Genomic DNA, 13645 nt, shown 5'->3' with positions numbered 1-13645 from the left:
ATAAAGAAATAAAGGGCATCCAGATTGACAAGGAAGAAGTAAAAGTATCTCTATTTGCAGATGACATGATCTTATACACAGAAAACCCTAAGGAATCCTCCAGAAAACTACTGAAACTAATAGTTCAGCAGAGTATCGGGATACAAGATAAACATACAAAAATCAGGTGGTATCCTCTATACCAAAAAAAGAACATCGAAGAGGAACCCACCAAATCAATGCCATTTACAGCAGCCCCCAAGAAGATAAAATACTTAGGAATAAATCTTACCAGAGCTGTAAAAGACTTATACAAAGAAAACTACAGTCAGTACACTTCTGCAAGAAACCAAAAGAGACTTACGTAAGTGGAAGAACATACCCTGCTCATGGATAGGAAGGCTTAACATTATAAACATGTCTATTCTACCAAAAGCGATCTATACATTTAATGCAATTCCAATCCAAATCCCAAGGACATTCTTTAATGAGATGGAGAAACAAATCACCAATTTCGTATGGAAGAGAAAGAGGCCCCGGATAAATAAGGCATTACTGAAAAAGAACAAAGTGGGAGGCCTTATTTTACCTAATTTTAGAACCCGTTGTGCTGCCACAGTAGTCAAAACAGCCTGGTACTGGTACAACAACAGATACATGGACCAATGGAACAGAACTGAGAATCCAGACATAAATCCATCCACATATGAGCAGCTGGTATTTGACAAAGGCCCCAAAACAGTTAAATGGGGAAAAGACAGTCTTTTTAACAAATGGTGCTGCCATAACTGGATATCCATCTGCAAAAAAATGAAACAAGACCCATACCTCACTCCAAGCACAAAAACTAACTCAAAATGGATCAAACACCTAAATATAAAATCTAAAACAATAAAGATCATGGAAGAAAAAATAGGGACAACATTAGGAGCCCTAATACATGGCATAAACAGTATCCAAACATTATAAAGTACATAGAAGAAAAACTAGATAACTGGGAGCTCCTAAAAATCAAACACCTATGCTCATCCACAGACTTCACCAAAAGAGTAAAAAGACTACCTACAGACTGGGAAAAAGTTTTTAGCTATGACATTTCTGATAAGCGCTCGATCTCTAAAATCTACATGATACTGCAAAAACTCAACTGCAAGAGGACAAATAACCCCATTAAAAAATGGGCAAAAGATATGAATAGACACTTCACTAAAGAGGACATTCAGGTAGCTTAGAGATATATGAGGAAAAGTTCACGATCACTACCCATTAGAGAAATGCAGATCAAAACTACAATGAGATTTCATCACTCCAACAAGGCTGGCATTAATCCAAAAAACACATAAGAATAAATGTTAGAGAGGCTGTGGAGAAACTGGAACACTTCTACACTGTGGTGGGAATGTCAAATGGTACAGCCGCTTTGGAAATCGATTTGGCACTTCCTTAAAAAGTTAGAAATAGAACTACCATACGATCCAGCAATCCCACTCCTTGGAATATATCCTAGAGAAATAAGAGCCTTTACACGAACAGATGTATGCACACCCATGTTTATTGCAGCACTGTTTACAATAGCAAAAACATGGAAGCAACCAAGATGCCCATCAACGGATGAATGGATAAATAAATTATGGTATATTCACACAATGGAATACTACGCATCGATAAAGAACAGTGAGGAATCTGTGAAACATTTCATAACATGTAGGAACCTGGAAGGCATTATGCTGAGTGAAATTAGTCAGTTGCAAAAGGACAAATATTGTATAAGACCGCTATTATAAGAACTTGAGAAATAGTTTAAACGAGAAGAAAACATTCTTTTGTGGTTACGAGACGGGGGAGGGAGGGGGTGGGAGAAGGGTATTCACTAATTAGATAGTAGATAAGAACTACTTTTGGTGAAGGGAAAGACAACACACAATACAGGGGAGGTCAGCACAATTGGGCTAAACCAAAAGCAAAGAAGTTTCCTGAATAAACTGAATACTTCAAAGGCCAGCGTAGCAGGGGCAGGGGTCTGGGGAAGATGGTTTCAGGGGACATCCAAGTCAATTGGCATAATAAAATCTATTAAGAAAATATTCTGCATCCCTCCCACTTTGAAATGTGGCGTCTGGGCTCTTAAAGGCTAAGAAGTGGCCATTAGATGCATCAATGGATCTCAACCCACCTGGATCAAAGGAGAATGAAGAACAAGAACACCAAAGTCACACGACAACTATGAGCCCAAGAGACAGAAAGGGCCACATGAACCAGAGTCTTACGTCATCCTGAGACCAGAAGAACTGGATGGTGCCCGGCCACAAACGATGACTGCCCTGACAGGGAGCATAACAGAGAACCCCTGAGGGAGCAGGAGATCAGTGGGATGCAGACCCCAAATTCTCATAAAAAGACCATACTTAACGGTCTGACTGAGACTAGAGGAATCCCGGCGGTCATGGTCCCCAAACCTTCTGTTGGCCCAGGACAGGATCCATTCCCAAAGACAACTCATCAGACATGGAAGGGACTGGACAATGGGTTGGAGAGAGATGCTGATCAAGAGTGAGCTACTTGTATCAGGTGGATACTTGAGACTGTGTTGGCATCTCCTGTCTGGAGGGGGGATAGGAGGGTAGAGAGGGTTAGAAACTGGCAAAATTGTCACAAAGGATAGACTGGAAGGGCTGACTCATTAGGGGGAGAGTAAGTGGGAGTATGGAGTAAGGTGTATATAAACTTATATGTGACAGACTGACTTGATTTGTAAACGTTCACTTAAAGCACAATAAAAATTATTAAAAAAAAAAAAAGAAAATATTCTGCATCCCACTTTGAAGAGCGGCGTCTGGGGTCTTAAACGCTAGCAAGCAGCCATCTAAGATGCATCATTTGGTCTCAACCCACCTGGATCAAAGGAAAATGAAGAACACCAAGGACACAAGGTGATTACGAGCGCAAGAGGCAGAAAGGGCCACATGAACCAGCAACTACATCATCCTGAGACCAAAGGAACTAGATGGTGCCCGGTTACAACCGATGACTGCCCTGACAGGGAACACAACAGAGAATCCCTGAGGGAGCAGGGGAGCAATGGGTTAAAAAAAATAATAATAATTTTATTTATTTATTTATTTATTTATTTATTTATTTATTTATTTATTTATACAGACCCCAAATTCTCATAAGACCAGACTTAATGGTCTCACTAAGACTAGAAGGACCCCAGTGGTCATGGCCCCCAGACCTTCTGTTGACCCGGGACAGGAAGCATTCCTGAAGCCAACTCTTCAGACATGGATTGGACTGGACAATGGGTTGGAGAGAGATGCTGGTGAGGAGTGAGCTTCTTGGATCAGGTGGACGCTTGAGACTATGTTGGCATCTCCTGCCTGGAGGGGAGATGAGAGGGTGAAGGGGGTTAGAAGCTGGCGAAAAGGACACGAAAAGAGAGAGTGGAGGGAGAGAGCAGGCTGTCTCATTAGGGGGAGAGTAATTGGGAGTGTGTAGCAAGGTGTATATGGGTTTTTGTGTGAAAGACTGACTTGATTTGTAAACTTTCACTTAAAGCACAATAAAAATTATAAAAAAAAAAAAGTGGATATAAAAACAACCTGCCAATTAGTTATTACAAAGATTCCTAAATGAGATAATGAATAAAGCGCATTCAGTACTGTGCCTAGAATACAGTAAGCATTTCTGTATTAGTAACAGTATTTTAAAAACCTTCCTGTGTTATTCTAATCCTACTCTTGCCCCACCTCTGTCTGAAAGATTTTGCTGTTATCCTGAAAGAAAGGTTAGAAAAATTCTGTTCTGGAATGTTTAATTCTAAAACCATTATAATTCCTACTGGTGTTTCTATGGGCCATGTCATTTATAAACACCAAAACAAAATTTTAAAAAGTCAACCAAGACCTTTAAAAGTCAGCCATGGAAAAATTCATAAAATATGCAACTCTTCAAAATTACAACCACCATTAAGGACAACCACCCTATTTATGAGTGGATACATTCTGTAGTTCTTAACAAATGAGCAATATAATACTACTATATACTCAACCTCACACAGGAAAAAAATATGCCATAATGCAAAAAACTGAACTGTGTTTGCCTCCAAAATTATTAGAAAATCCAGAAGGGTCTGACAGATATAATTACCAATCTGATTTTATTTGCTTCCCCCAGCCATCTTCTTTGTTTTATGTATCTTAAGTCCCTTAGGATAGGCCTAAAACTGGACTCAATTTTCCCAAAAAGTGTAGGGTATCCAAGAAAGATCCCAGAGGAATGAACCAGAGTAAGGCTGTAAGCTGGCCAGACAGAGCAAGGTATGTTAAACTCCAGGTTTGTGGGGGAGGAATTTGCATGTACCAGAAACTCACAAAATCGTAAGTCACAAATGCACAGAACACAAGGGTTTCTTGTGCATTACCACCACTGAAATGTTCCGCCATTCATGTTCCAGAACATAGTTTAGGTTTATATTGTGTTCCCAATCCAAAAGTGCATTGTTAACACCTCAAGAAGCATATGGAAATCATTTCCCTGATCTGTTCCTATATTAAAAATGTTTACTATAAGAGAAACAGATCTCTGAACCCAAACTTTAACAACTTATTAAAACAGAAACTCCCAAACTTGATTTACCTACAAACATTAGTTTTTAGTATTAAACAGTAATTCCCACAGTTTCTCCACATTAACTGAAAATATTTCCTATTTCTTAAAGACTATTCGCTCATTTTTTATTGTTTCAAATTTCCACCTGCAATATAAGTGAAGTTCTAACGAGTATCTATCAATCTGTTTTTAATAATAATTAAACAAGCTATAGTAATAAACCTCTAAAAAATGAAACCTAAATAGTCACAGAATAAATAGCATTAAGTATTCAGTAATTTATTCTTTGTGCTATATCTGGAAAGTTTCTTAAAAGCCTTTGAAAAACAAGATAGGTACAAAAAACAAGGAGAAAGAGCAATTTATATTACTTAATAGATGCAATCCTTTTATGCCAAAGGTAATTATCTTCTTAGGATATTACCACAAACAAAACTTGGAAAGTTAAGAGATCCCGTATAAAAATTATTATTTTCCTATAGAAGAATCCTGATCAAAAGAGGGAAAAATGCAGAACAGAATTTCAAATTCTCATTGGAATCCAGAGTTCCTGGAGCCAATAAGGCTGGGTGAATCCCTGAAACTACAGCCCTGTGATAATCTTTAAACCTTAACCCTCAAACCAAAACTATTCCCTGAAGTTTTTTTGAACCAAACAATATTGTTGCTGTTGTTAGGTGCCATCAAGTCAGTTCCAATTCATAGCAACCCTGTGTAAAACACTGCCTGGTCCTGCACCATCCTAATGATTGTTGTTATGCTTCAGCCCATTGTTACAGCCACTATCAACCCATTTCATTGAGTGTCTTCCTCCTCTTTTTTGCTGACCCTATACTTTACCAAGCATGATGGCCTTCTCCAGGGACTGATCCCTCCCGATAACATGTCCAAATTATGTGAAATGAAGTTTCATCATCCTTGCTTCTAAGGAGCATTCTGGCTGTATTTCTTCCAAGACAGATTTGTTTATTCTCTGGCAGTCCCTGGTATATTCAATATTCTTCACCAATACCATAATTCAAAGGCGTCAATTCTTCTTCAGCCTTCCTTGTTCACTGTCCAGCTTTCACGTGCATATGAGGCAACAGAAAACACCATGGCTTAGGTCAGGAGCACCTTAGTCTTCAAGGTGACATCTTTGCTTTTTAACACTTTAAAGAGGTCTTTTGCAGCAGATCTGCCCAGTGCAATGCGTCGTTTGATTTCTTGACTGCTGCTTCCATGGGTGTTGGTTGTGAATCCAAGAAAAATGAAAACCTTACCAACTTCAATCTTTTCTCCGTTTATTATGATGTTGCTTATTGGTCCAGTTGTGAAGACCAAACAATTGTTTAATTAGTAAAATCTGTCTTCCTTGAGCATTGTGCTCTTTTAAATAATTATCTATGTGGGATCGAATTGACAACAGCAACTCAAAAGGTTAGATGAGATGCTTCGGGGGCAGTGAGATCATGCTAATGGTGGCAGGATAATTTGAAAAAGGATAGTAAAAATGATTGCACAATTTGAAGAATCTAATCAATGTCACTGAATTGTACATGTAGAAATTTTTGTGAAATGGTATATCTTTTGCTATGCATATTTTCACAAAATAATTTCAAGTTATATTTCTACTTTTGTGCCAAGATTAAATATATACGTATGTATTATGTGTGTATATATATATATAATTTTGAGATTACAGATTTTAATTTGCATAGAGGCAGATTTGAAGGGTCCATCCATCTTCTGCTAGATCAATCATAAAACAAATAGAAGTTCAAAACTTTAGCATGATACAGTATGTCTTAAGTCAGCTAGAACATAAAATTTTTATTTTCAGGCTAACCAGAATATAAGCTGTCAGCAAGAAACTACTCTGGTTATACCTCTGTTTTCTAATGATCATTTTAAGAAAGCTCTATTTTTCAAATCTTTTTAACCTTTCTTATTTGTGGTTTAGCTTTCTTGCCACTGGATTTGCCAGCCCTGGACACAGTATCAGCCTATTTGGTAATATTCCAAACTCTGGCCACAACCTCCTATGTACCTACCAGTTATCAATCCCTCATTACCTACACTGCCCCCTTGATCTTGTCCAGACCTTCAATCCTTTAATACTATCTTCATCTCCCAATTACAGCTCTCTCTTAGTTATGTTTCCTTTTATAACCAGCCTAGATTCCAAGACCCACCACTTCGGCTACTACCACTTGTCAAATATATTTATTTGTTTGTTTACACATTCTCAGCAAGGAGTTCACTTAATCTTCAAAATCCCATTTTCAGCTAATCATCAAAATCCAAAATGTGAGAGTTATCTTAAGACTACTCCATCTTACCCTCATAGCCACAAAATCACCAAGTCCCCTAATTTACCTCTAAAATCTGTCTCCAACCTTCCCCATGTTCTTCATTCCCACTCTAATGTCCTCTTCACACTTCTTAATCCAACATAAAACAAGGTATTAAAAGTATGGACTCTAAAATTAAATAGCGTAGTAATTACAAACCACTTGTGATAAGTTTACCTACTTATTAGACTATCTGACAGCTAGTAAGCAATACAAAGTCAAAATACAATAACCTTCACTATCTGATAAATAGACAAGGGAAGCTTCTTTGGCAACTGGTCACTGTTACGGTAGACATATTAAATATAAAGTCATAAACAAGGGAAAAGGAAGAATGTACTGAGATGAAAGAGTCTTCCAAAAAAGAGGGTTACAATAGTATTGTGTAATTTAAGTGTAAAGCATATTAAAAGGAGCCCTGGTGGCGCAGTGATTAAGAGTTTGGTTGCTAACCACAAGGTTGGAAGTTCAAATCCACCAGCCGCTCCTAGGAAACCCTATGGAACAGTTCTACTCTGAATCAACTTGATGGCAATGGGTTTAAGCGTATAGGCCTGATATGTTTATTTCCTATTTTTGAACTTCAACATTACTGTAGTAAATACAATGTACACTTAAATTTTCATTTTAAATATATATAGTTTAACAGATACAGCATACCACTAACAACTCTTCTGTAACCCTACAGAGAAAACAATTAAGTCAGGCTTAACTGCTTTAAAAAGTGAACAATAAAAGACAGTACTGTGTATAACTAGCAAAACCAATCATTTTCCGTGCTGGGCAACGAGTCAAGAATCTCAAACTGTCACCAGCACCTGCATTAAACATAAACCCAGACAGTAAACAATTGTCATTGAAAGATAAATCCATTTGACTGTATCTCTGGAGCTTAAGCAAAACTAGTTTACATGAAGCAAAACAGCTTATCAAATGACCATATCTAAAGCAGTTCTTTGTTTTGACAATAAGCAATTTAATCATTTTTTCCATCACTGTGGATCTAAAAGGTATGTTAAAATGTTATACTCTGCCAGGTGGATTAATATGGATTTATTAAACTATGCTTATACTAACACTGCTTCCTGGTCATTGTAATTCTAAATTATAGATAATGATAGGTTTAGAGAAATGATTCTGCTCAATTACTACTCACCATAAATTCTGAGTTTTCACTCTGCTTGATGACTTAGACTAACTGGGAAAGCAGATGATATATACAACACATTCACAAACTGGAATTTAATCAAGTAAAAGTTGAATTCAGATAGCATTAAGGTCTCTAATTTTACTAAATCACAGTGCAGTCAAGCATACGAAGTACTTTATAGTCATGGAAGATTAGACAATCACTTAACCACTCTGTACCTGAGTTTATTCATCTATAAAATAAGAACACAGACTAGCTGATCTCTGAGATGTCTTTGAGCACAAAGAGCCTATGAGTCTAAGAAGTTAACATGTATAAAAACCAAACTCATTGCTGTCGAGTCAAATCTGACTCATAGCAACCATACAGGATAGAGTAGAACTGCCCTATAGGGTTTCTAAGCTCTAAAATATGTATACATGCTGGAAAATTATAACCTATTCCTCTTTTTAATTATTCAATAAAAATGATACAGATTGTAGCTGTTATACTCACTAAAACAAGTGAAGTACTACCCCACATCACAGCAGTGTTATACAGCAGTGCAATACAGCAGTGGCCGTTTCATCCACAAATTAACAATTGCATATGAATAATAAACAAAGATCATTCTGCCTATTTGAACTCTAAGAAATTTCCATTAGCACCAATGAGACCGTGTAAATTAACTCCTTAGATATGATTTTTTTTTAACTAATTTAGTTTAATTGGTAAGGGGCCAATCTGAATTTGCAAAGTTTTAATGATGGCAAACCCTGTGCCCTCAAGTCGATTCCGACTCATAGTGACCCTATAGGACAGAGCAGCTTTAAAAAGAAATATCTATTTTCTCACCTATTAAAATTAAAAAATTATACTAGATGATTTATATGGTTCCATTTGGCGTTAAAAAATCTATGATGATAGTAATTTATCTATATATAACAAATAATAAACTGGACTGCAAACAGGGCTAGAAGAAACATGTTGTTTTATTTTTAATTTGGCTTATGCACAATTTAGCATAGCTCAGCAAGAAGAATTCTAGTCAAGTGGTAATCACAATTTATTGGTGAAGCAAGCATTAAAATCATAGAGAAAATCATTAATGTAGAAATATTTTATTACAGTATTTTAAAATACTTGGCCATCATTAACTCTCTCTTGATAATCTATTCTGAAAACATCTACAATCCATTATAAGGTACTGGCGTAAGGAATTAACTAAAAATCTTCCCATGAAGATGAGACTTGCCCAGAAAGTAGAGCTATTACATCAAAGAATTCTATAGCACTTTATGTGCCAAGAATTAAGTATGAGATTTCTAAACAAAGAGAGAAGATTATGGTATCCCATGTGATGGGCTACTAACATCAAGTCACTGACTCAAATTGAGGCAGAAATTTGCTATATGATAAGAGAGCAGATGATTGATGTAACAGGAAAAGGGAGGAAAAACTTGAAGAAAAATGGAATCAATATAAGAAAAAAGAAAATATGAATATCTGGTTTTTTAAAAATGCTGCAATTTATAAGGTACCAAAATTAGAATTTACAAACCCATGGATCTAGACAGTTTGGTTCCAAAGATAGCCAGGACATTAATTTATATGCCAAAAATTATCAACCTACACCAAAAAATGTGTTAAATAATGTGTTAAATGAAGCTATTACTTACAAAACAAGATATAAGAAAGGAAGATCTATCCTTATGACCTTTCTTTGGGGTTATATTCAATAGTGAAAGAAATCTAATAACCAGGCCAAAATATAAGACTATTCTATAACTATGAACAAACTTGACAAGTGGTAGTACTCAATATTTGTTGATAAAAGCAGTGAAGACTGTAAGGAAAAATATAACCTCAAAAAAATTACCAAAAAAGGAAAAAATAACATAAAGCTTCATTTGGAATGTCTGAAAGTATTTTCCAACATTTACTAAACACAGACATAAAATAAACTACTCAGTGCTATGACAGTTTAAGCTGGTACCTGACTGCTAATAATTGAAAAACGAACAACTTCCAAACCTGAAAAAATATAATCCAAACTGTTAAAGTAGCAGGTATTTTCTTTTCCTCAGTTATTTGGATACACTATAGCTTTCATTCAGAGCCCTGTTCAAATAGTTTTTTTTTATTTTAGCATTATTCTGAAATGTTTGCCTCAGGTAAAACTCAAAACATATTTCAGTATGGTGATTTAAGGGTCAAGTGAATATCAAATGACTGGCTACTCTAAGTGACCATTTGAACATGAATATTTCTAGAACCTGGGACATGAATAATGTTCTATCCCAGGGACTCCTTCAAACCCGACCACAACCCAGTTTATGGGCCAGTAAGAAGAACTCTAAGCCAACATGCTCTGCTTCAGGTTCTAAATTAAGTAAATAGATCATGACAATATCCATGCCAAAAAGAGAAAGAAAATAAGGGAAAGTACCTACATTTTTCAGAGGAGTTAAGAGTTCATAAGCATCTATCAAGAAAAATTGCAATGGCCAAAAGAGTTGAGTAAAATTCATTTTCTTTTACTGAAAATGTTAAAATCTCTGGTTATTTTCTTTGTGCTATTTTGAAGAAACTGCTAAAGCTGCTGCTGAATAAGAGTACCTAGGCCGACATCATGAAAATCAGTAATGCACCTGGTAAGAACACAAAGGACTAACTCACCTGTGTGGAATCCATTATCCTTTGCAAAAAGCCCAAGTGTGGTACTAGAGGGCACAATGTACCTTCTACCAGAAAAGAGAATGATTTTTTTCTTGTCCTGCTTTCCAGCTGCCCAAAGAATAGATCTCATAGTAACTGTAATATGACTCCTTTACAGAAATAAGAGGTGGATAAAGTACTTAAAAACAATAGCTATTTCATGCAATTGTATTTCTAAACGTCCTCTCAGACTTTTACTATTCAGAAAGTTATTTTATTTTAAACTAAACCTTTAATCTGTGTATTTGCTTAAGCACAAACATCAAGAGGAAAAAAATACCTTCTGCCTATGCACTTAGAATGATATTGGAGACTCACTGCTAAATACAAATATGAAAGGCAATAAGGTATACCTGTGATAGCAGTGAGATAAAACCAATATGGCCTTAACAAAATCCCAAGTGTTGAGAAAGTATGTGGGGAAATGGGCACTTTCATACACCATTAGAAGGAATAAATTGCTGCATTAAAAAAATTTTTTTTAGAAAGAACTATCAAAATTTTATATTCTAAACTTCAATCAACAGGAAAAATTTTCATACAAAGAAATATGATGTGCTAAAAAGGAGGTAAAATGGTATATGCTGATACCCAAGATCTATCACTAATTGAAAAAAGCAAGGTAAAGATGTACTATGATTCCACTTGTGCAAATTTCAAAAGCTAAACATATAAATGCTTTTTGGAAGGATATCCAAAAAACAATTATTTGTGGTTGCCTTGTTGAGGGGGTGGGGAGGACAGGGACAACTTTCATGTTACATGTCTGTCCCTTTAAATGTTTTTACTACGTCCACATGTTGCTTTCACTTTTCTTTCTAGCAAATTTTATAAATCATATCATTTTATTAATGTATAAATATAATTTACATTATCCACTTGAAGCATATATAATATATAATTGCACAAAAGCTGTATGCAACTTTAATCTTTCACATTTCAGTTTCTCTTATATCATCTCCCTATCCAAACTGTCTTCAATTTTCTACTATTACTTAAATAACATCTAATTAGAAGACTTACTTCCACATGGTGGCATATTCCTGTAGCAGAAGAGATAAAATAGGTAGAAATTAATCTTACAAAATAATAAAAGCATTCCTTTTTAAATCACAGAATGATTATATATATTTGACCTCGAGATAGATCCAATTTTATTAACAAATTATCTATCAGAGAAGTATTAAGCATAACACAGTTTTACTTAGAATTCTTTTGTTTTACTCTGGTCTAACAGGCTAACATGGAGCCCTGGTGGCGCAGCGGTTAAGCACTCCGGCTGCTAATCCAAAGCTCAGCGGTTTGAACTCACCAGCTACTCTGCGTAGGAAAGATGCGGCAGCCTGCTTCGGTAAAGATTTACAAGCCTTGGAAACCTTATGGGGCAGTTGTATTCTGTCCCATAAGGTCACTAAAAGTCGGTATCAACTCGACGGCAATGGGTTTGGTAACAGACTAACATATACAAAGCAAATATTAAGTATACCTACAATAAACGGTATGGCTTGGTAGAAAATTATTTGAACAAGAGGAGAGGAATAGCAAAAGTCTCCTAGAGAAATAGAGAATGTTGTTGATACAGTTTCTATTCAAAGCATCAAGAATTTTTTCAAAGCATAAAATTCATCAAACTGGCCAACTGGCCAACTGGAGAGTACATACCCATGTACTCAAGCCCAGATAATAGTTGAATTTTGAGAATGTGGACCAAATGTTGCTAGACTCAGAATTTTTCAAGAACAACCAGAAATCCAAACTTTTATATGATGTCTCCTGATTTTTACACGTTGACAACTAATTTAGTTTTGTGAAATGTTTTTAATTTAAATGCTATGCAAGCCAACACTACAGGGGCCAAACAAAATTAATTTCACCCATGGGTTCCCAGTTTCAACCTCTAGAAACGGTACTGGGAGGTGAAGAGAGAGACGAGGGAGAGAAGTAAAATAGGCAAAGACCAGATCAAGGAGATCCTTACATGAAAAGCTAAGGAATTTGGATTTTTATCATCTGTTATAGCAGTATTTTTCAAACTTATGTCTTTAATTACAGAATCCCTTTCTTCATACTAAATGTTACCCAGAAACCTAATACATAAAACTAAGATTAATAAAGACTGTTCTAGTTTAAGGGATGCCAAGAGAGGCCAGAGCCCAAAAAGAATTTCTCAGAAAATCCAGGATTCTAGGCAACACAGTGTGAAAATCACTAAACTACAGGATGGAAGCGGGGCGTGTGTGTTCAGGGATTACACAAAGTCATAAAAAAATATGGTGTATCTTCCTGAAGCACCAATTTTATGTAGAGGTTGGTAAGTAGGAAGTAGAAAATCCGGAAGGCACATAGTTTTAATTTTTATACTAATAGAGAAAATATTAAGACATTAAAAAGTTTACACGCATTTTTAAGGTTAAACAAAGCTTCAATCAAGGGTCTTCAAATGCTTCTTCTAGCGGCACCCCCTAACAAACTTTGTTGTTGTTGTTAGCTGCCGTCAAGTCTGTCCCTGATTCATATCAACCCCATGCACAACGGCACTAAACTCTGCCCGGTCCTGTGCCATCCCCATGATCGGTTAGGGCTTGGACCACTGTAATCCATGGACTTCTAACTGGCTGATTTCAGAAACAGATCATCAGGTGTTTCTTCCTAGGCTGTCTTAGTCTGGAAGCTCCTCTAAAACCAGTTCAGCATCGCAGCAACAACACACAAGCCTCCAATGACAGATGGGTGGTGGCTGAGTATGAAGTACACTGGCCAGGAATTGAACACAGGTTTCCAGCATGCAAGGTGAGAATTCTACCGCTCGTTTTCTTCACTGTTAAGGTTACTTTAAAATATTTGAGAAGCGCTGATGGAGGACACAAGAAACCACTAA

At 36.2% G+C, this 13645-nt stretch overlaps 1 protein-coding gene across 5 annotated transcripts in view; it reads right to left on the bottom strand.

The window, feature by feature from the left end:
* The window catches only part of MNAT1 (MNAT1 component of CDK activating kinase), a 233985-nt gene that overhangs the window by 191041 nt on the left and 29299 nt on the right, over positions 1-13645 (bottom strand). For 3 of the 5 annotated variants that reach the window (XM_064292559.1, XM_064292560.1, XM_064292558.1), the window contains exon 2: positions 3212-3356. The exons of the other annotated variants lie outside the window; for them this stretch is intronic. In XM_064292559.1, the coding sequence (XP_064148629.1) occupies positions 3212-3356 (145 nt within the window). The remainder of the gene's footprint in view (positions 1-3211; positions 3357-13645) is intronic. 5 annotated transcript variants of the gene reach the window in all.

Source organism: Loxodonta africana, chromosome 10 (assembly GCF_030014295.1).
Source record: "Loxodonta africana isolate mLoxAfr1 chromosome 10, mLoxAfr1.hap2, whole genome shotgun sequence".
Classification (NCBI taxonomy): domain Eukaryota; kingdom Metazoa; phylum Chordata; class Mammalia; order Proboscidea; family Elephantidae; genus Loxodonta; species Loxodonta africana.
The sequence above is the reverse complement of the archived record's forward strand: the minus strand, read 5'-3'. Positions and strand labels throughout refer to the sequence as shown.